General features: G+C 38.7%; 1 protein-coding gene and 1 long non-coding RNA gene across 3 annotated transcripts in view; one reads left to right on the top strand and one right to left on the bottom strand.

Annotated features, from left to right (window-relative positions):
* Positions 1-456: 456 nt before the first annotated feature.
* LOC116054169 lies at positions 457-2,952 on the bottom strand. Its single transcript, XR_004896768.1, has 4 exons — positions 2,891-2,952; positions 2,303-2,447; positions 568-1,749; positions 457-517 (listed from the first exon to the last, which is right to left on the bottom strand). It is a non-coding gene; the product is annotated as an uncharacterized LOC116054169 (long non-coding RNA).
* A 3,492-nt stretch (positions 2,953-6,444) lies between these two features.
* aacs (acetoacetyl-CoA synthetase) overlaps positions 6,445-23,240 on the top strand; it is a 44,365-nt gene continuing 27,569 nt past the window's right edge. For both annotated transcript variants that reach the window (XM_035990961.1, XM_031305349.2), the window contains exons 1-8: positions 6,445-6,777; positions 7,819-7,922; positions 10,148-10,268; positions 11,540-11,653; positions 18,709-18,806; positions 19,822-19,936; positions 20,758-20,839; positions 21,727-21,880. In XM_035990961.1, the coding sequence (XP_035846854.1) occupies positions 6,624-6,777; positions 7,819-7,922; positions 10,148-10,268; positions 11,540-11,653; positions 18,709-18,806; positions 19,822-19,936; positions 20,758-20,839; positions 21,727-21,880 (942 nt within the window). In that variant the 5' untranslated portion in view covers positions 6,445-6,623. The remainder of the gene's footprint in view (positions 6,778-7,818; positions 7,923-10,147; positions 10,269-11,539; positions 11,654-18,708; positions 18,807-19,821; positions 19,937-20,757; positions 20,840-21,726; positions 21,881-23,240) is intronic.

Here is a 23,240-nt window from a genome sequence, read left to right as displayed (position 1 = left end):
CATAGATGCTTGGAAATGTATGCATTTGACTTTGTTTTAAAGATGTGGGGTCATAAGTGGGGAAGAATAAGATATTGGTGACAGGAGGAAGGAAATAACAGGATTATTTGGCAATGGGAAAGAAACAGGGGACAATGCCTTAGTTAAGGGAGTTTTTCCTCGCTACTGTCGCACTAAATGCTTGCTCTTGGGGGAATTACTGGAATTGTTGGTCTTTGTAAATTATAGAATGTGGTCTAGACCTACTCTATCTGTAAAGTGTCTTGAGATAACTCTTGTTATTTTATACTATAAATAAAATTGACTTGAATGAGATAATTTGTTGCTAATAACATTTTATTCAAAAACAAAATCAAAACATATGGTATGTATGTCACAAACTGCAGATTACTTACAGTAAGGCTTAGAAGAACATGTTTGGCACAGTTAAAAGCCAACAAGTAAGAGTGTTTTTTTAAGGTGAAATTAGAAAGAATATCAATCAATAGAGAGTCAATAGACAGAGCCTGTTAACTTTCTCTAGGTCAAACACAGAAAATTGTTAAGAGTCAGGAAATAAGGGAGGACTGCCTGATTAAAACTACTTGACAAGACAAAATAAAGCAGATAGGTTTTATGCTTTGGACTAAATAATATAACTTTGGGTTTATTCTCATTCTGCTGTAAAAATGTTTCAGTCAACCAGGCTCCTGGAGATGATAATAATTGGTTAGTTTACTGTAATTATTAGGCTCCAAAGGTACATACTGTAGGTAAATCCGTACCTGTACTGGTCTATTCTTGTTTTGCACATGATAATATGTTGTGCACAACTAGGATAATAAATAAATGAAGGGGAAGGACCGAATCCTCTGATTCTGATGATTATGCACTGGTGACATCACAGTAATAAACATAATATAATAATATTGTGATAACGTTTTGACTTATATACTAATGAGCTATAACACTATTTAGGAGAAGAGAAGTGAAGCTGAATAGGCTTCACAGCTACAGACTGTTTAGATTCAATGTTTCACCTGTTCAACATGTCTGGACTATGGGAGGAAGGAAGGAAACCCACACGGACATGGGAGAGATCGTGACTGTACTGTAAGTAAACACAACCACATGCAAACACATGCTGCTGAACACAGAAAGACCCCCGCTGGTTTGAAACAAGAACATTCCTGCAGTAAAAGTGCTGAACACTGAGTCAACCATGAAGATGTGGATGTAAATATATGAGAGGACATGTTAGATTGACATGAATGAGGCTGGGTAGGGATTTGCCTTCTTGTAGTTTTTCTTCATCTTATTCATCTGTTCTCCATCAAACCCTCCTTATTTTGTGAGAGTAATTGTTGTGTTCCGAACAACCTTATGTACGTATTTTAGAGTTTTTGGTACCCTGGTGATCAATGAACAATCTTTTTCACCATCTCTCTTCGGGTTGACCTCTGGTCTGAGAAGATCAACCTGTTCTTCTCTCAGGAATTCCCGTCTCTCTTAAAGTTTTCACTTATCCAAATATTTAAAAATCTACTGGATGGATTGACACAACGTTTGGTTCACACATAGCTCAGGGTGTCTCTAGGGTCACAGCAAAGTCCCAGCTTATTGGAGGACACAAAAAGGTGGGTGACAGCAGCTGTGTTTGTTGCATGGGTAGGTCCTGGTAATGCAACTACTGTCTGTGTGTGTTCTCCTTTTCCTGGGCTGGTCGCAATAGAGTACATTTGAGTAGAAGGCTCTCTCTAGATTGAAGCACTAAAAGAGAAAAAGAGAGTAAATAAATGCAGCAAGTACATATTAAATTATTTTTTCACACCCCTTTGTTACATAAAAAGAATAGTAATTGTATTATTTATTTGTTACATAAATCTAATTTTCCTTTTTCAGATGCTCAGAGCTATTTGTTAAAAGTTCAATGACAAAGTAAATGTCCTGGGGAGCATGTGTCAGGGTGGTACATACAAAGTAATCAGTTCTGTTTCTTCTGATGTTTAAAATACATCTGACAATGCAGTAATGATGTTGTGAAATGTCATGTAGCAATAATAATGAAGCCAGATATGCCAGACCGCATTTTTATTTTTACTATTATTATATTACTCTGTGTTGCTTTTATTCAATTTGAATACATTTATTAACTTTACAACTACTATTGTGACACTGCATTTTGCTGTACTTTAATGTGTAGGTCTTAAATTTCATTCACTGTTCACCACAGTTATGAGGCGATACCAAAATTTGCAGTCAGTTATTTCAATAAAACATGAGATATTTAATATCACATTGTATGTTTTTCAAAAAAAAATACCTGCATGTTTAACTGTGTTTCGCTTGTGGCCCTGTAAATGAGGGACCAGCTTACACAAGTCTCCCTTCTTTTCACAAAGGGGACACTTGTACTGTGAATCACAGGTCGGTACCAACTGAGGATCATTGTGCTCTGGCAGAACAGACTAAAGAGAAGAGGAAGAAATGATGTATACAACACAATGTTAGTAAAAGAAGCTTTAACTTTTGAATGTAGCCAATTCTCAATAACTCAAATTACATTAAAGTGACTATGTCACTTTGTAGTGTTTCTGAAACTCTGTCATATTTCATTTAATAAAAACTATCATCATCTGAAGTACCTCACTCAAACACACACACACACACACACACACACACACACACACACACACACACACACACACACACACACTAACTGTCAGAGTTAGCTTAACTCTGACAGGCTAAGCTAACGTTAGCATACACTGACACAGCTAACTTTAGCATACTTTTAACACACCCTGTTAACTATAAGCTATCATCAACATCAACATCAATAGCTGTAGATAGTAGCCTAATATTAATTTTAAACAAGCCGGGCTAAATAACTCTATTATCAGTAGCTTACCTGGTACTCACTGGCAATATGAAGCTGTAAGTCGGACGTGGCGTGAGCGGCCGGGGGGCGTGGCGTGAGCGGATGGGGGGGCGTGGCGTGAGCGGACGGGGCCGCAAGCCGCAGCTGGACCCAAGAATGCAATATATTTCAAAATATATTGCTCGAATGACAGTTTGCATTTGTCAGTTAAACATTTAACATCACAGGATCCAAAGAGCAGTCATTGGGAAAGAATTCCATGATGAAACAAAATAACAGATATAGCTACTGCTTGTTACAAAATGTGAATTTTGGCTGTACCGCAGGAGATATGAGCTTATGTGGAGTTCCGAGCCTGGATAAACAGATAACTTGCTGTGGAGTGATGCCAGGGTCCATTGATCTACTTAAATGTCAATCAGAATCAGTCAAATCAGCCACAAAAAGGTTTGTCTCAGTGAGACTACAGTCATAATAAGCTAGATTTAAGAAGTATACAAAGTTATCTAAAGGCCAGGGGTTCGCAATCTTTTTAAAGAAGGCACTCTAAATGCACATTATTTTACAATCAACAAGAAAATTCAATTCATTTTTAGGAGAAGAGTCCAAGTCCAAACCAATATTAGTTTGTGGGGGATTTTGGCTTACACTAAATCAAAAGTATTATGGGACCTATGATGTCTGTGCACACTTAAGCTTGCTACTGCAACCAAAAAAAGTCTAGGCACTGGTTTTGGCATACAATGTATTTACAATAATATAGTTTGAATCAAACACGGCCACTGTAAATAAAAACACTCGTCCGCGGATTTTTTTTCGAGATTTACAGAAAAATGATGTTTGTTTAAAGATGCATCATGAATGCACACTGTTGGTAAGTCCCACACAATTTACGATTTGTGATAAGCATGGCGCCATGAGCACTACTAGTTGCGTCCCCTATTTTTTTTAACATTGAACCTTGAGAAATATTTCTTATGCTTCAGTCATGCCAGATTCAATCAGTTATGTTTGATAGCAACAACATAATGAATGTTGACTAGCCTACACCAACATCCTTTCGTTTTTGCTTTTATCAAAGTCTTGCCACAGCCCTTTTGATAAAGGCATAGTCAAAACATGTGTGATTAAGAGGGTGGTATACTAACTCGGCTAAAGTCAGAAGACAGAGTCTAAGTTCACAGTATGTATGCATTTTTGCAATCTGGACTCTGGGTCCTAGGAAGCAGATGCTGATACCACATTTCAAAATATTGTCACACAGGTTACAACATTTTGGTTAGCCTTGTCTCTTTCTTGGTAGTAGGCCTACCATAACCTTTTTCGTTAATGGTTAATGTTAATGGATAACAATTACCATTTGCACTTGGTTGATGAATGTGAACAATGCAGGGGACTAGGATTGGTATGGCACATGAGAGCGATAGAGAGACTAAAGTACTTATTTAGCCATTAAAATTATTAGCACACAGTAATGCAAAGTAGACTACTAAATAGGACATGCTTAAACTATAAACGAAAATTTCCATCATGAATAAAATTTTGGATGGCACCACCAGACATTGAGGAGGGCCATTCTTTCGTCTCAGTGATTGGGCACACCCCTAAAACGCTTCGACGTTCTTGCTCTCTGATTGGCTAATATAGCTCCTTTGAAGCACCAAAAGCCAGTTTGCCATTGGTCAAACGACACGCCAGTCCAACGGTGATGATACGCCTCCTGCATAGACTGATCCGTCGGCCGATGTGGAACCAGTGTGCAAAGGACCAATCAAAATCCTTCATTTTGACAGGCAAGTTTCCCGCGTGCACGAGAGACTCGTTCATGCAATTCTATTGCGCGTTCACGTGTGGGAGATGTTCAAGACTTCTACAGAATGCAACTACAGTCTTGGTGCGTGGGTTAAAGAATTATAAAATACACAACATGTATTTGTTTTGCTAAAAAAAAATAAATGCACGTATATTGGCAAGTGGATAATCCCATATTTTAAACAGCCAGCATGTACAGTGTAATGACAATTTTATTTCAGAATGGCCAGTAGGCTATAGTATGACTATGCTTTTGCATCCATTGCAAAGGCACATTACTGAAAAACAGGCAGGGGTCTTGGAATGATTTGCATACTTACCCAGGGGGAATTCCTGGGGGCCTAGCCAGCTGATTGCCCCAAAGTGTCAGACCAGTGTTAACCCTTAGAGACATGTGGGACCGCAGGCTCTAAAAGGAATATATGAAATATCATATGAAGTATCATGAAAGTAAACCATCTAAGGAATTTATTGGTACCACCCGTGTTATGCTAGCTTGTCGGGAAGGGGTCTTAATAATGGTCCAAAGTTAGACAACATTTTGGCGATGGAAAAACTGCCAAGGCCTTTTTAATAGGGGTCCCTTGACCTCTCACCTCAAGATATCTGATTGGAAATGGGTTAGGCCTAAATGGGTACCCACGAGTCTCCCCTTTACAAATATGCCCACTTTATGCTAATCCCATGCAGTTGGGGCAAAAACTGCAGCTTTTACTCATGCAGTATAAAATGGTGTAGGTTGTTTCTGCAATATTTCTGCAAACTGGGGTCCCTAAACAGTATTTGAGTTGCATAAATTGGGTCTGACTGGAAAGCTAAGGCTCTTGTGGATTTAATAAGCCCAATTTTATTCATGTGTGATAGTAGCCATTTTTATTTGTTGTGAATCATTTTTTTCTAAACTTGACCTTGCTGTTGATCTATTGTGACCACCAGGATAATTACAGCCTCGTGGTACTTTACAACCACAAACTATGGAACTAGGGCATTCAGAGGATCTAAGGCTTTGGTATGATGATAAGGGGGTTTCTAAGCAATTTCCAGAACTGCTCCCCATCCAATCGCAGGAAAATGCAATTCTTACAAAAAAATTGCACATGTCAAAGGTTTTTGATCAAATCACAGCATGGACTTTTCTGTGGTGTTCCTCAAGGTCTTGGTGTGGTATTTTGGAAGGGATTTTTGACCATTTTAATCAATTTCCGAGTGGTCAATAGTGGTTAGGCCTATATTTTGCACCAAATCTCTGTAACAAATGGTATCAACCCAAAAAATTGGTGCAACAACGTATGAGACATAATTGAGCATGATAATGGCTGTATAAGAGTAAACAGAAAAAAGTTACAGTATACGTGGGCTATATTGCTGTTATATTCCTGGCCTGAATTATTATCCCAATCCGGCCATATACTTACCTATAGATTAGATTAAATCACTTTTAAAATCCCAGTAGTTCCCCTAGGCTACTTTTAGGGGTTAAATTATAAGAAGAGTGAATAGGCGGAAGATTTACAGATCCCTAAAATCATTAATATGTCTTGAGGCCCCTTTAAATATGATCTAACTCAGTTAGGGAGCTATTCAGAATCAGCTTTATTGGCCAAGTATGTGTACACATCATTGACTGTAAATATTAATATAATTTTAACAGTCTATGGTACACATACAAGGAAATTTAGTCCGTTTTATGTGTAGTATATATATTGAACACTGTGCGTTCTTGAACCCAGCTCGCTCTGCTACGTCATGACGCCGAGGCGTGGTCTGTCAGTTTTCCTTGGCAGCCCCACGCTTGCCTTTGACAGATCCTTGCTAGCTGCCGCGCACTGTAATTCCACAGCCATTGAAACTAAGTCGCTAGCCGGTCATCTAATTTAACAAGAGCCCTCTCCTCAGGGACAGTTTAGCTTCAGCAAGGCGCTCGCGCTAACTGGTGTTTGGCAGCCGACAAATGGACGCGACAAACATGTCTAAAGACACGGAAGGGAAGAGCGAGAAAATTATGGATATGGAGAGCAAGGTGTTGTGGTACCCGGACTCCAAGAGGAACACACATATGGACAAGTTTAGGATACAGGTCAACAAGGACTACGGTCTTAATCTGGGTGAGTAGAGAGGAAGGAGGAAGACAGACAAGACCCAGACAGAGAGACATAGAAAGAGCTGGGTTGCAATGAATACAAGTCGGGTTTTATTGAGACTGCGAAGCTGGATATCTGAGCTGAATACAAAAACAGCGTCTCTCCGCTGCTATCTGTCGATATAGTGTACTTACTTTACAAACAGCGTATACTCTAAATTACCACTGTCTGAAGCTGCTTTGCAGTATAGTGTTTCAAGCTAGCTTTGGTGTGCAACCATAAGGGGGTACTGAAGAGACAGTGAATCCGCATATCTTTGCAGGTATTGTATTATTCTAGACTAATACGATTCATATTAATGACGATGCTATTAGCTGTTTACAACAGTGCAGCTCTGCTTCATGTTGGATCTCATGGATTACTTCCAGCTCCGCAGTGAAGACTTATTGCCTGCAGAGCTGCCAGGCGATAAAAGAGTATATTTAAGCCAACCGTTTTGGAGGAATGTTTAAAAACCTATTCCGTCGGTTATTGAATAGAGAGAGAGAGAGAGAGAGAGAGAGAGAGAGAGCGAGAGTTACGTAATTGAGGAGAGATGGGATCGGGTGTGACGACATCTGGTGTGTGAATATTTGTGTCAAATTAAAAAAAAATGAGTTGAACACCTGTGTTAATTTTCAAAACTACGTTTGCTTTAATTTCTTTGGGTCCTTACTAAACTAAAATCCTTCTCTTCAAGAACCAGTTTCTCTCTTTTTTTTTTTTTTTTTTTACCATGCATAAAGAATCTTAGTGTACAGTTCTTGGCTAAGCTACTAAAGCGGCTGCCTGAGAGGACAACCTTTCTTTTAAATCAGTGGTTTCCAATCTGGTAGTCCAGATCTCCCAAGGGTTGCATTATAAAGCTCAGCTTGTTTTGCTTTAGATGTACTTTACATTAGTCTGTACCTCTTAGTCTAAACTGTAGCAACTTGACATAATGTATGTTTTGAGCTGATAGTCACACCTGTAAGTTAATATGTTTTGTAATACATCTGTAGTAATCACAGATTCTCTATACTCTAGCCAACTACAATGACCTGTACCAGTGGTCGGTGGACAGCTACCCAGATTTCTGGGCAGAAGTGTGGCGCTTCTGTGGAGTAGTCAGCTCCAAACCATATGAGGAGGTGAGTCCAACCTCTGCTGGTACTTTGTATCCGGAAGGAGAATGGTTTCGATGTCAGCCTAACATTTAACAGGCACTTTACCAGGGAATCTGACAATAAAAATATGAACAAAATCCTATGAAAAAAATCAAATAGATATAATAAAATATTGCAAACAACTTTGTTTTTTAGGTTCTGAAATGGCTGGCAGAGTAAAAAAAAATCACCATAAAGATTCAATGAATGACCAGCATTTCACTTGTGGGAGTTTTTTTCATGGTGGTAATTTTCAACTCTGCCAGTCTGCTGCATTGTTATAGGTGGGATTCATGTTTTCTCCAAAATGCTTGTATGTAAAAACAAAATTTAGCCCATGAGTTTATTGATACACACAACTTCCTTTTGGGGATTATTACTAGTCTTAAAGCAGGCAAGGGCAAACAACCCAAAACAATATTAAATATTATGAGAGTTTTTTTAGTTCATTTTCAGCATTTTTCCATTGCATTTCCAAAATGTTTTTTATTTAAATGTAATACAAAATTCTATGTTGATTTGATTATTATATTTGATGATGGCAAATGGCGTAAAATATTTCATTATTGTTTTATATGATTTGCAGCACACATATCATAGCCACCCTTGAGCTGTCTGGAACTATGTGTTCTCAGAGCTGGCAGTGATTCTGGTTACATGAAAGAGGGAAATCCCTCAATAGGTTGCGTATCCACTGCATGCATCCATCCTATGTTATTGTTATGTCCCGTTGGCTTGCTCCTGTGGCTTGCCAGCCAATTAACATCTTTGGTTTCTATTTTTCATTCAGACTGCCTCCATTTTCTCATTCACATGTAGATAGATAGACACTTTATTCATCCCCTTGGGGAAATTCAGGTATCCAGTAGCTCAAACAATCTGTATTAGCATATAAATATAGATTAGAGACAATATGTGTGCAGAGATTTGAGATAAAAAAATAGTGAATGAGGCCCATTGAATTGTAAATATTACTAAATAACTTAAATGTTGTGCTATGAGTTGGGTAAGAGTCTTAGTCATTTTTATATGCAAAGGCAGTAATCTAATATGATTCATCCTTAATGAGCAGATACATAGTTAATTCATACCCTGCTTTAACCTTTCGACAAAAAACATTTTTGAATACAGTGGCTGCTAGAAAAGTCCAATCTGCACTTAAAATGTACATATGGCACATTTCTTTTTGCTGATAGTTTGTGATCGTTTCCCACCCTGTCTGAAACTCAAATACTTTAAGGCTTATAATGGCACACAACCATTTGGTAACATTAGAATTGCACCTATTATTGCACCAACGCCAGTTGGAAAAGGGAGGTTTTACTGATTTAGAATGATCTTAATTTGTCATTATTTAATTTGACTCTCTAGCCTCTTAATGTTGCTCAGTTCCAGGATATAGCCACTCAGGTGGGTGTATGAGGTAATTAATGGTGTCTGAGATTAAGGTGCTGTGTCATGTTGTTAACACACCCTGTTTGTACACATTCCACGTCACAATATTTTACTACAGCTGGATGATATGGCCATAATCTTCTAACCCGATATAGGTAATTTCATATCTCGACAACGATATATATCATGATTTACAATGTGTAATTCCATAAATAAATAGTTTTTTTGTATACTCCTGTGTGAATTAAATGCTTGACAAATGAAAAGTACTGAGTGAACTTAAGTGCAAAATGAACATAACAGTTTCAAGTGAAATTATGGAGAAAATAAATACAGTAGATATGTTTTTTTTCCAGCTATACACTGACTATGTTTACATTGAGCACACAAATAGTGTGATGTAAAAACAAAACCGCAGTTTTTAAAAGATATTCCCTCAAACTATTTTACATCAGAGTTTCTGAGAAATTTAGGTTAGTATGTGCTTGTTTTTATTAATATAGACACTGTAATTGTATATCATGGTATCATTGAAAGACATAAATTATCATATTGAATTATTGCCCTATTTTCTTTTACATACATTTCCTTATCCACTGAACACTTTCTTAGGTTCGCTGTCCCAGCAGACATTGGATGGAAGACAGGGAGACAATAGACAGACAATCGATCATTTTGTAACAGGGATGCACAGTGGACTAGGCTATTAAATCCCCAATTCTGTGCCAGCAAGAGCAGCAAACCTTTAAACTGCATGGTCTTGGTCAACAACAACGCTGTGTCTCTCCTGTGTGTGTTCTATGGGTGTATACCAGGTGGTGGATGTATCCAAACGGATCTCAGATGTCCCACAGTGGTTTAAAGGAGCTCGGCTGAACTACGCTGAGAACTTGCTCAAACATGCAGACCAGGACAAAGTAGCTCTTTATGCTGCAAGTAAGTATATTAAGTGTATTGTTTGCTGAATAAAAACTATGTAATATACAGCAATATATATGTAACACAGTGCTGCACCTTGAATGTTGGCTTTATTGATCTCCAGTGGGAATCAAATCAAATCCATAATCCTGGCAGTGTTAAATCCATGCATTGCATTGAGCAAAAAAAAACCAAAAACACATAACACAGCGCTCATTTTTGTTTTATTTCATGAAACACACCTCCCATCTAAAACACACATTCAAATCATGCAGGGCTAAGGCTCTCCTCGACTAAAGAAATTCTTAGTCGACTTACACTCAAATGATTTAGTCGACTCATCAATTTGTTTATTTTTATGATCTGTTTCTCCACAAAGAATTATGCAAAAGCACCACTTTATATTTTGTGTTTAACAGAAAAAGAGTCAACGACTAAAGACATTTTAGGTGACTAAGACCAAAATGGCCGATTAGTTGAGTAATCGACTAAGAGTGGTCATACCTGTGCAGTCCAAGTTCAGTTTACATGGTATTTTTCTTTGTTTGTTTGTTTGCCTTACCTACTGTTTCTGCAGTCTGCTGCTTTTGCAGTTCTTCCCATGGTGACTTTTAACAAATTGTGGGTCTCTCCCTCCCAGTTTACCTGTACAGTATGTGTTAGGGATTGGGGTGTTTTCTCTCCTGAGTTGCACATAATTGTCTGTTTGCAAATGAACTAAACAGACAGAAAGTCAGGAAGACATGAAAGAACAGAGTGGAGGTTGCATTTGAGCACAGAATCGATGCAGCGGTGAGCGCAAGGCTGCATACATCACTTTGTTAATAGATGAACTGCCGCTCTCTTGTCTATCTCTCAGGGCTGTCACATACTAATGCATTGGCACTTCTTTGTTGCCTATCTGTGTATATGAGGGAGAGTGGGCTCTCACACACACATGTACACACACACATGCACACCACCTTCTGCAGGACCTGTAATGTAATTATTAGACGGCCCATTTGTCACAATGCCATGGAGCCTCTGTGAATGTCAGTAAACTATTACTTAAAGAGACAACGAGGCCTGTTCCTCCCTGTGGCTCTGTCCTGCCCCACTCTCATTCTCTATTTATGTCTCCATCTCTGTGTCTCTGTTTTTCTTTTTCTGATCTTTGGATTTGAATTTCAGAGGTTTTATTGGCATGCATATCAAGTATAAGTAGTACAATAAGCCTATGTGTCCTTAGCTTTAACAATATTATTTTGAAATGTACATATTTATCTCTGTTTCTGTGTCTCTGTTTGCAGCGGAGGCAAACGATGAGATTGTGAAGGTGACGTTTGGGGAGCTGAGACGCGATGTGTCGTTGTTTGCTGCAGCCATGAGAAAGATGGGCATCCAGACTGGAGACAGGGTTGTAGGTGAGTCTCAAATGTATTGCTCTCTGTCTCACTGGGGGAAAACAAGAGAGTATGGAAAAAATGGCATCAGCATTTTATAAAACATTTTCCATCAGCCAAGTGATGGTTGATTACCAACCAAATTAGTTGCAAGATAGATCAATTGCTCTCCTCCTGACTTGTTTCCTTTTTTCCCTTTGTCTTCCAATCTTCTTCATCCCCTCCTTTCTTCTTCCTTCTTTCGTATTTAAAACTTGTTACAGCATGAGTTGAACATGGGCTCCGTTGCTATAGCTCTGTCTGTGTGTTTGTGCTCCCTGGTAAGGAGGGCTGGCTGTCTTGGCACACGCTGCAGGTCTTTCTGAAAGTCACCATTTATTTTTTTCAAAGTCCATATTTGTACAAGGAGGAATGGCTGAGGATGCATGTTTTTCTGCAATATTCCGCTGTACAGTACATTCGTCCAGATCTGCAAATTTATACAACTGCAAACTTAGTAGCACCATTACATCTTCAATGCATTTTATAGTACAGTACAGTTCCCCACCCCAATTTGTGAACAGAACATCTTTTGAAAACAATTCAAGTGTTAAATGCTAAAAGCTTATCTCCTCCACCTCTGTAGCATATAGAGCTGTTAGCACTGCTCAGCTGTCTGGGGTTTAGTTACTTAAGGGTTGTCAAACAAAAGCATGACTTTTTAACTGAACTATTCGTTGGCCAGACTCCTTGAAGAAAGAAAAAAAACAGGTTTGGTGGCTTTAAGAGGTTTTCTGATTTAAAAATACACACCCATACATACAATTGTTAACCATACAAGAGTAGTTTGATTAGTTTGTTTCATTCAGCTATTATAAAGGGTGTCAGAAACCTCCACAATTTGCAGTTTGGTAAATTTGTTATGACATTCATTGTGAGCACGAATCCAGTCTGATTTCTATTCACAGTAGTTAGGTTTACATCTCTCTCATAAATGTATAATACATATATTCTACTGGTTGTACCAAAATAAGTATAATGTAATAAAAAAAAGTCTCCCACGCAGCTAGACAGATCATTGTAGTGACACCAGAAAGTAGTTCAGCAAGACTTCGGTTATGGGGTGGGGAGCGTATTGAGCTGTTTGTGCTGTGTCAGTATCAGGGGCTTCAGTTACACAGAGGTTGCCAATAGTAGCATCTCAGATGTCTGAACCTTTCATTCTATGACAACAACTTCATTTTCTGCTCAAGTTAGATTGAACACGTCCTATACAAGCCTCTTTTGTCTAGATAACGATGAACAGAGAACAGGCACAATAGTTCAGAGGTTACAGAACATTCTTGTGGATTAAAAAAACAGAGATTGCTTAAATGCTGAGCTGAAAATTGATGGGCAAAGGACATCTGGGTTGTACTGCCAGTCCTTAACCACAAGGGCTTTGACCCAGAAATTTGGCAAAAAATGTAGGTATAAAAGGACGAAAATCTGTACAAACACAAGTGTTAAAGGAACATTTTGACCTCTGTCAACAACTAATACAAATTGAAGTCACTCTTCACAAAACTGTAGTTAATAGAAGAGAACCTGTGGTTGTACTGTGCAGCTCCCTGGGATGACTGTGATTATGGGTTTGAGTGTTCAGAAAAGGGGTAATTGAAGCCAACCATAGTACTCTATTCTGACATAATCAGTACAGTATAAAAAATCGATCAAGAAACCTATAATCTCTGGCCCTTGTATGTTCAAAAAGATTCCTGCCTTTATTTTGAAGCAGCAATGTGACTCAAATCTGTGGCTGCTGTTCATGAGCTCATATTGAACAAGGTTGTCCAGGAACGACGTGTGTGTGTGTGTGTGTGTGTGTGTGTGTGTGTGTGTGTGTGTGTCTATATATGCTCAGAGGGACGATGGATATTGCGGTAGAGAAATCCATTAGCTAAATGACTTAAGCGCTGTGGGAATCTCATTAGAACGACTGGAGGGATGACCAGAAAGGGAGACGGAGCTACAGAGAGAGATAGAGCGAGATAAATACCAGCTACTTCATGCCTCCTTTCTCCTCTCTCCCTATTACTTTCCTCACATATCTAAACACAAATCTGCGTGTGTGGGTTTTGAATGTGTGTCCTGAGCTCACTTGTATGTTCAAGCCGGAGATGTCCTTGTCCCTACCGAGGTTGTAACTTAAATGTCTTGTCAGTGTCTGTAATCCAGGAGATATATAGGCACTTAGCTGATGAAGCTTTATAGCAGGAAAAGAGCCAACCCAGCACACGCGCACACACACACACACACACACACACACACACACACACACACACACACACACACACACACACACACACACACACACACTCATGCACAGACACACGTATGCATTCTCCCCTCCATGCACATTTCCGATCCATTGCTCTACCCTTTGGTCCTATCATCTTCAACATCACCCTCTAGCCTGTTATGAAGCTTGCTAGCCTTTACAGCCACTGTTCATCTATTGGGGAATTTATATATATATATTTTTTTGTATCATTAAAAACACACTGTGCAACCACGGTCTTTTACCGTTCAGTAATAACAATGTAAAGTCAGTAATATGAAACAAAGCAGCATTATCACGTAAAATAGTATGTAACAAACAAAATAAAAATGGTTTTAATTATAGAAATTACACCACTTGAATTTCAACGTCAGGTGCAGCTCGTACATTTAAACAAAATGAGCTAAAACTGAAGACCAGCAGGGCACATTTTGGTGTAGCACACACTTCCTTGTGGAATCGGTACTTCTCACACACACTACGTGGACTATGTAACATGTGGCCTGTTTCGTATGGATGTGAGTTATTCCAAACGTGGCCATGTTAGCAGGAAAACAATGTCATTCAGATCATTATTTTCTTGTTTAGTACTAAAAAAAGTTGCTTTGTACAAGCTCTGTGGCAGGACATGGTGTACTTCACTGGCATTTTAAAGACAACACCTCAACTAACTCGATCCAGAGTTTTCCAGGTGACTAAGAAATGTGTACTAGCAACATTCTATCACATTATCAAGATCTCAGTGCTGATCTTAGGCTAGGATCAAGACTGAAATACTAGTCAGGCTGTTGTGATTTAAAGTGGTAATCATGTAAGCTCTACAACATTGCACCCGTGGGGTCAACTTGGTTTATCTCTGGTTAAATCTCCTCTCCTCTCCTCTCCTCAACAGTTCTTGCATTACATTCTTACAGTATTGCCAAACCAACTACAGGGTTTTTCCTGTATAGAGGATTTTTTTGGAGCCCCCCAAAGATGTTTTAGCCAGCCCCAAAGGAAAATCACCAGCACCAAAGTGATAAGAATTGAGAATAAAAATAGCAATTCAAATCCGCTCTAAAATGTGTTTTGACAGATCGTTGAACAAGCAGAACATGAACTTGAATACGGGCACTAGTCTCAGTTTTATCTCCAGAGTCGGGATAATGTAATTTTTTTAACCAGTTTGGTTAATTGGGTTTTTATTTACTCAAGCATATTATACATTTGTTGTTTATCATATTGTCAGCAATAACTGGTAAATGCATAGACTTCTGTCAAATAAGGTAACGCAGACTCTTTGCCTTTATTGTACACGGACCTATCATGCAAAGTCCCCCCCCCACACACACACACACACACACACACACACACGGGGGGGGGGTGAAACAGCCTGACTAGTTTTTCAGTCTTGCTCTGGATCGAGTTAGTTGAGGTGTTGTCTTTAAAATGCCAGTCAAGTACACCATGTCCTGCCACAGAGCTTGTACAAAGCAACTTTTTTTAGTACTAAACAAGAAAATAATGATCTGAATGACACTGGTTTTTATTTACTCAAGCATATTATACATTTGTTGTTTATCATATTGTCAGCAATAACTGGTAAATGCATAGACTTCTGTCAAATAAGGTAACGCAGACTCTTTGCCTTTATTGTACACGGACCTATCATGCAAAGTCCCCCCCCCACACACACACACACACACACACACACACACACACACACACACACACACACACACACACACACACACACAAAAGGTCCATTCTGAGCCAGGAAAACTCTGAACTAGGAGGCGGCATATATTTGTGGCAACAAAAACCAAGGGAAGATCAAGAACAATGCATGATTTGATAAGATACATTTGCTTTGCAAATGTTTTATGAGGACGAAAAGGCACTGAAGGATAAACACAATGTGTTTTGGTGAGTAACACTTAATATAAACATAACTTTGTTTATTATAAAACCTCCACAGGGCATCTTTAAAAACCCTTTATGTAAGAACTTTATTCATTTCATAATCATTTATACTGCCTGGTATAATCAAAGTTTACAAAAGTTTACCATAGAAGTAGCCTAACTCGGGTTAGGAGCCTTCCTCCAGGGCATGTTCACAGAAATTGTCCATGAAGGATGCAGGTCACACAAGTTTTTTGTCAGTGATTTCAAACCACTGGTCCCTAGGTCACATTCTTGTTTCTGTAACCATTATCCAATTACTGCTCAAATCACATGACTAAAATTTAAATTCTAATGGGAAGAATCCAACAAATTCAGGGTTTTTCTGCATCTCCTGGTACTTTTCAAGTCCTTTTAATGAATGTATGTTTCATAAATTGGTAGGATAAAAAGACAGTAGCCAAATTTTAGAACAATAGCACTGTGATGATGCATTTGATTTATATTAAATTGAACTATTACGAAGGAGCAAAGAAGTGGTGTAACACCAAAGTAGCCATTAACATCCTGAAAGGCATGTTGACTTTCATTCAGTTTTTATCAACAAACCTGAAGTCATATAGCAGTATGTACAGTATGATTAATCAGATAGGAGCAGCAGTGTGTTGCTTTGATGTGTAAGCAGTGTTGTTCCAGCATATCAAGATAGTGATTCATAACAGTGGCCACAGAAGCAGTCAAACAAGGTGTTGTAGTGAAATTATGATCTGTGATGCTATTTGTCGTGGTCCATTGTGAGAGCATAATGATTTATGTGAGTGTCTGTAGAGCCGGAGTAGAAGGATGGTGATTTGTCATCCCGAAATGTCATCCAGCCAGGATCAGCTTCCTGGTTACAGCAGGAGTCAGCATAGCAACCAATACAATCCTGATTAGTCATGATTCATAGGAAGTGACAGTATGGTTGCCATTAGCCTTAGACCAGAGTGCTTTGCTGGAACTATCGGCTGTTTTATTGTTTTATCATGCTAGATTAGATACATGTTATCAACAAAGAAGCTCTTAAGGCTGGCCAATCCTTGCTTTTTTACTTCATGTCAATTATTTTAGCCATAACTAACTATGTTATTATTTTCTGTCAAAATAAAACCTTTATTAATCACATTTGAATGCAATACATTCAGTTTAGTTTAGGGATTGACCGATACTGGTTTTTCAAGGCCGATGCCGATATCGATTATTAGTAGTTAATGAAACTGATAACCGATGTTTGGAACCAATGTGCTTTACAGTGAAAATTAAAATCTTATGTCAAAATTAAGATTTTGGAATGTTACAAACTCTAGCACAAAACTTTGTTTAAATGCTTTAAACAATGATTTAATAGATTAGAAAGTTTTCAACATAATACACAGTAAAAAATAGTCAGATAGTGTTGTGGGCGGGACATTAAGTCAGACTCAGTGGTTAGTGAAACCGAAGCAGAGGGACAGACACAGAGCTGTAGCCGAGCCAAAGTAGCACACTTTTTAATTAACTTTATCTGTTATCAGGCAAATAAAACGCTGATACAGATAATCTGCAAACTGCCAAAAAACGGCCTGATAATCGGCCAGGGCTGATAATCGGTCAATCCCTAGTTTAGTTCTTAGTTGTAGTTAGTCGTTTTATTTAGTTGGGTTTTACCCTGGCTGAAGGGCTGCATTGACGCATTGCAGTGAGATGAAAATTGTCTATATCGGTACTGGCTGAAATGAACATGGCAATGTATGCAATCCTATTTGGTGTTCTTTATTTTCCATGGTACAGTTGTCAACATCTCTCTCTCTCTCTCTCTCTCTCTCTCTCTCTCTCTCTCTCTCTCTCTCTCTCTCTCTCTCTCGCTCTCTGATTGTCTGACTCCGTCCAGTGAAAAGTCTTGTGGTGTCCTTGGGCACCATTTCCTTTATTGATCAAGGAGTATATCACAGCAAGACAGCCGTTATGATCGCAGCCCTGCTTGTTAAGAATGAAATATTCTCACTGCCCTGGTTGATATTCATCACCTCTCTCCAACTCTCCAACCCCCCTCTCTCTTTTAACATTCTCATTTTTCTCTCTCCTCCTTTTATCCAGATTGTTTCTGCTCAATATGTTTCCGGCTCTCCCTCTTCCCTCCTCTCTCTTTGTTTTCTTCCTCTATTTCCTCAGTGAGGGGCCCTACTATGTGGTATCATGCATTTATAAGACTACATAACACATCCAATTGCTCTCATTTTACTACTGCTAGGTATCACATAACCTAGATGAATCTAACAAACAATAATTTCCTGACTTTCCTTCTACTATAATGTACTATACTGTAGTTTAATTTCTGTACATACTGAATAAACTGTATTGCTATATTTTATCTCAAATGTCTAGGTTCTTGTCACATATGATGCTATCAGAATCATAACACTTGATTTTTAAACTCCATAACATCCAGGGCTGGGTACCAAATTCAATACTTTTTAGGCACCGACTGAATTGCCTCTGAAGTATCAAGTATTGAAAAATGCCTCGTCATACAATACCCAATTTCAATACCTAAGGAGTAAATCTCATCAGAGTCAGGGAGCCAAGTAGCATGCAGCGTGCTTCTTCCAATATCTAATAATGTTTGTGATTGGCTGTCTAATGTTACACGTCACAGAGACACGCAGGAAAAACTCTACGTTACACAGAGACAGGGCTCACGTAGTAAGAGCTAAAGCATAAATAAAAAAGATTTGTGCCGTAATGTTGTAATTTCTTTTTGTTTAATAAAATTGGTAGCGAAAAAAGTATTCAAACGATACCCAGCCCTACTAACATCTATAGCTGTTTTTAAATTAAATAATTCATTGTGATTTCTACCTCCCCTCTCCCCCTTTAGGCTACCTGCCCAATGGTATCCATGCAGTGGAGGCCATGTTAGCAGCAGCCAGCATTGGAGCCATTTGGAGCTCCACCTCTGTCGACTTTGGAGTCAACGTAAGGGCTGTATTATCATGTTTGTGGCTCGTGTTTCTTTATTTACAAATATTTGAGTTTTTTTATACCATCATCACTTTATTTTTTCATTGTATTTAGTCATTGAAACTTGAATTTATAATAGAAACAGTTTCTCACATAGGGGCGCTTTGAGAGCCTTAATCTCAAGTTTATTTTCCAAGTACAAACGAACTAAACCAAACCTATTGAATCTGCTGCTTTAGACATAGCATATGTCTTTTTGTGTGGAATCTATTCTGAGTACTAGTGCCAGAGTGGCAATCTTTATCTCTTAATCCTGGCAGAGCTCATGCCTCCGTCTACAGTACTGAGCTGTACTGGGTCAATGGTCTTTTATCAATTCTTATAGGGGACTCATGATTGTAGCAAAACAGACTCACATATGCAAACAAACATAAACATGAAGAGGAAAAGGAGTAGCAGGTCTGTCTGGCAACCTATCCTGTGTGAGTGAGTGTTTAATTGACTTCATCCGACGGCAACTATTTCCTGAATGGTCTTTCTGTCATCGTGGTCTTCGCTTCTTGTTTCTGGGGTGCTACTGCCCCGTCTGGCAGACCAGAGAACTACACTTACAATAAAAACCTTTTTTTTTTTCATTCCTTAGTAGGAAGTTATTTGACTATATTTGTCCTGTTTACGCTTTAAGGTAGGAATGTAGATGTACAAGATGAAGGTATATTATGCAGACTCTTCATTAAATTCCTCATGCATTTTGTCTTGAGCTCATCTCATCCATCTGAATTACATTGTTCTCTGTCATAGCTTCCTTCATTCTCTGGTAACACTAATATGCTCCTGTTTTGTAATGGTGTTATCTGTCCTTAAAGACAAATTATGTTGAAGGTGAGTTAAAGTTGTTCAATTCAGGGCATACATTTACTGTTATTACTGCGGTAAATAATGGCTTTTATTTTGATGTGCATTTCCTGTCTACTTACTCCAGTGTTTTTCGGTTTTAACCCTCGTTCTCTCCCTTTTTTTTTGGTCTCAGGGTGTCCTTGACAGGTTTTCTCAAATCCAGCCCAAGCTGATCTTCTCTGTTGCCGCTGTGGTTTACAACGGCAAAACACATGACCACATGGAAAAGCTGACCAGTGTTGTCAAAGGTCGGCAACCACATAATGTGTCTGACCATACATTTGTAATTTGTTTTGGTTTAAGTGTCTGCTTTTACTCCACGATTACCATCAATGCACTATAGAGAATGACAAATACATTTGTCTTCTTCAACTAATGTGTGTGAGAAAACTTGCTGAAGTGACCGGAGTACGTACAGAGACAGTCATACTGTGCAACATGTATTTTTTGTATATATATCTAGATGATTTGGTCTCTTTACCGAAATTAAAACTTAGAAGGACTTTCTGCTAACATGTAGAAAGGGTAAAGGCCAGTAGAAGGGAAAAAAAGACGCTCTACTGGGTTTTACAAGTGTTCAAAGTTAAACTGTCGGAAGAATAAAGAAGAAGATGTAAAGTATGAAGTAGGATTTCTTCATCTGCTACCACAAGAGTGTCCAGAGAGTTACGAAGCATCTTTGGGTCCCTCACTAAAAAAATAATAAAATGAATAAATATGTTCATAAATTATTATAATAATTTATACTTTATATTTTAATTGATCCCCAGTGGGTCAATTCCAATTCCAATTTACACTCTGTTTGTTAGAACACACTACACACAGGACTGAAATGCACACTTTTGCTCAGCTCCTATACATGCACAAATGGAGAGATGCCAGAGTGAGTGGGCTGCGAGTGCTGGACAGGCGCCCTAAGCGGTTGGGGGCGGGGGGGAGGGGGTTTAGGTGCCTCGCTCGGAGCACCTTCATGGAAATAACACAGTGATTCTGAATCTCTTAGCTTTTCACAAAGTTATAGAGTAAAGAAACAAACAAAGCATCAGCCTCTCCCTCTGTCTCTCTCTAGGTTTGCCTGACCTGCAGAAAATAGTGGTGATTCCCTACGCTCGCTCCAAACACGAGACTGACCTCTCCAAGATCCCCAACAGGTGGGTGTCTGTGGATGCAACTACGCTGAAGTTTTAAAACTGAGAAACTGAAACAGATTTTTTTATGGGACTAAAGCCCTATTCGCACGGGATTAGTATTACCTGGTGACCTCTGGTCATTTGTATTAATTACGGAGGTTGGCTGTGATCTTAATGACGTGCGAATCGGCCATGTCTGTAATTTGTAAAATATAAATTCCCCCGCAAATGACCTACCATATTTCACTGAACACCGAGGTCCTGTGATAATATTAGTCCCGTGTGAATCGACATGTCTGTGATTTGACGGGGTCGTATATCATTTTTTCAAGGTTTTTGTTTCCTGTGCGCTTTTTTTTATCCCTCTCGTGAAGACTGATATGGGATTGTGGGGGGCTGTGGACGCCGCCTTTCATGACCAACCTAGTCTGGACTAGCCTGGTTGACACCAGACCCTTCTCAGTTGTAACTGAGAGTGGGTCCTGGCAAGGTTCATTCACTGCCCATTTCCAAAGGGGCGTCACTAACGGACGCCGCTCAAATGCCTCTGGGTGCAATTGGATAGTCCTTCAACCAATCAGACCAACGTTCCGGGTGACGTAGCAGCGACAGCAGCATCAACGGGTTGCTGCGCTTCAGGTGGCCGTCATGTTGAATGTAAACAAGAAGCTGCTTGCTGTCGCTGCGCTATCGTCATCGTGTGAAGCCCGCCTCAACAGTTGTGATTGGTGCCTCGATTTGGAAAAATTGGAAATGGGCTTGAATGGGCTCTTGGCCAGAATGACTTGCAGAGCAAATCTCAAATTTGCCGGAAGTTGTTCTCTTGCTTATACAGTATATTGTATCAGTTGTTTCTTTAATTTTCTTCTTTGATTTATTTTTTTCTCTCTGTTTATTTATCTTGGCAGTGTATTTATGGATGATTTCTTGGCATCTGGGCGTGGTGAGGCCGACCAGTTTCCACAGCTGGAGTTTGAGCAGCTTCCATTCAGTCATCCTCTGTTCATCATGTACTCTTCTGGCACCACAGGAGCTCCTAAATGTATGGTCCACTCTGCTGGGGTAAGAAAAAATATTGTCAAATAACATCATAAATATGGAACACTCTCCCTCTCTTTGCTGAGCGTGCACAAACACAATTTCTCAGACAGTGCTGATCCTTTTATTAATAATAGAAGGAATGTTGCATCTCACTAGCTGACCCATGGGTCATCCTGTATTCTTGTTTCCGCTTTTCTAACATATAATTTATTACATTATGTAAAACATTTGGAATAAGAGACACATTTACAATTCAAAACAAAGTGACACTCCTGTTGCCATTTTTGTTGGACAGTTTGTGTTACTGCTCCACAAGGGTTAGACGGGCCGCAGCTGTCTCTCACACACAGATTAGCACACGCTGGTCACATCTGTTTGCAAAGCTCTTCTGAGTTGGCACACATGTACAGTTTGCCATTCAGTGCACACCATTTATTATAATACACATATGAACGATTTGAAAAGAAGGAAATGTTCTCAATAAGGCCAGAGTTTTTAAGAAGAAGAAGAACAAAGACAAGAAAAGCAGAGGGGAAGAAAGCAATTGGAATTGGAATTGTAAGTAATTACCTTAATTCTAAAGTTGAGAAAATCTCACCTCAAGGTCCATTTATTAGCTGTATTAGCTGAGCTTTCAAATCATCTATCTTGATCAGCAGGTAGAGTTTGCCCAGTTATGGCATTATAAATGGTCAAATGTTAATTTTGTTCCCAACACTTTAAGGATTTCTAAAGCTAAGGTTTAAATTTAATTATTGACCTTTGCAGTTGAAAAATCCTTCACCACAAGCACAAGGTCTATTTAGTATCTTGTCTGGACTTTTGATCACAAAAATATGATCCCTGTAACATAGGGTTGGGCAATATATCGATATTATATTGACATTATAACATGAGACTATAGTCTTAGATTTTGGATATCGTTATATGACATAAGTGTTGTCTTTTCTGGTTTTAAAGGCTACATTACAGTAAAGTGATGTAATTTTCTGAATGTACTAGACTTCTTTAGCTGTTCAATTATTTGCCTTTACCCACTTAGTCATTATCCATATTACTGATGATTATCTATCAAAAATCTCATTGTGTAAATATTTTGTGAAAGCACCATTAGTCAAACCTACAATATTGTCGCATTATCGATATTTAGGTATTTGGACAAAAATGTCGTGATATTTAATATTCTCCAGATAACCCACCCCCATTCTAGCACCCAATAATGTAATAATTATAATTACGCCAGAAAATAACATTTGCACTTAACCTTATTGAAAATGTATAAAACTCGGGCTGTCAATCGATTAAAATATTTAATAGCATGATTGTCCGTAGTTAATTCACGATTAATCACAAATTAATCACACATTTTGTGTCTGTTCTA

Source organism: Sander lucioperca, chromosome 2 (genome assembly GCF_008315115.2).
Source record: "Sander lucioperca isolate FBNREF2018 chromosome 2, SLUC_FBN_1.2, whole genome shotgun sequence".
Classification (NCBI taxonomy): domain Eukaryota; kingdom Metazoa; phylum Chordata; class Actinopteri; order Perciformes; family Percidae; genus Sander; species Sander lucioperca.
Note: the sequence above shows the minus strand (reverse complement) of the source record. Positions and strands in the feature narration are given on the sequence as shown.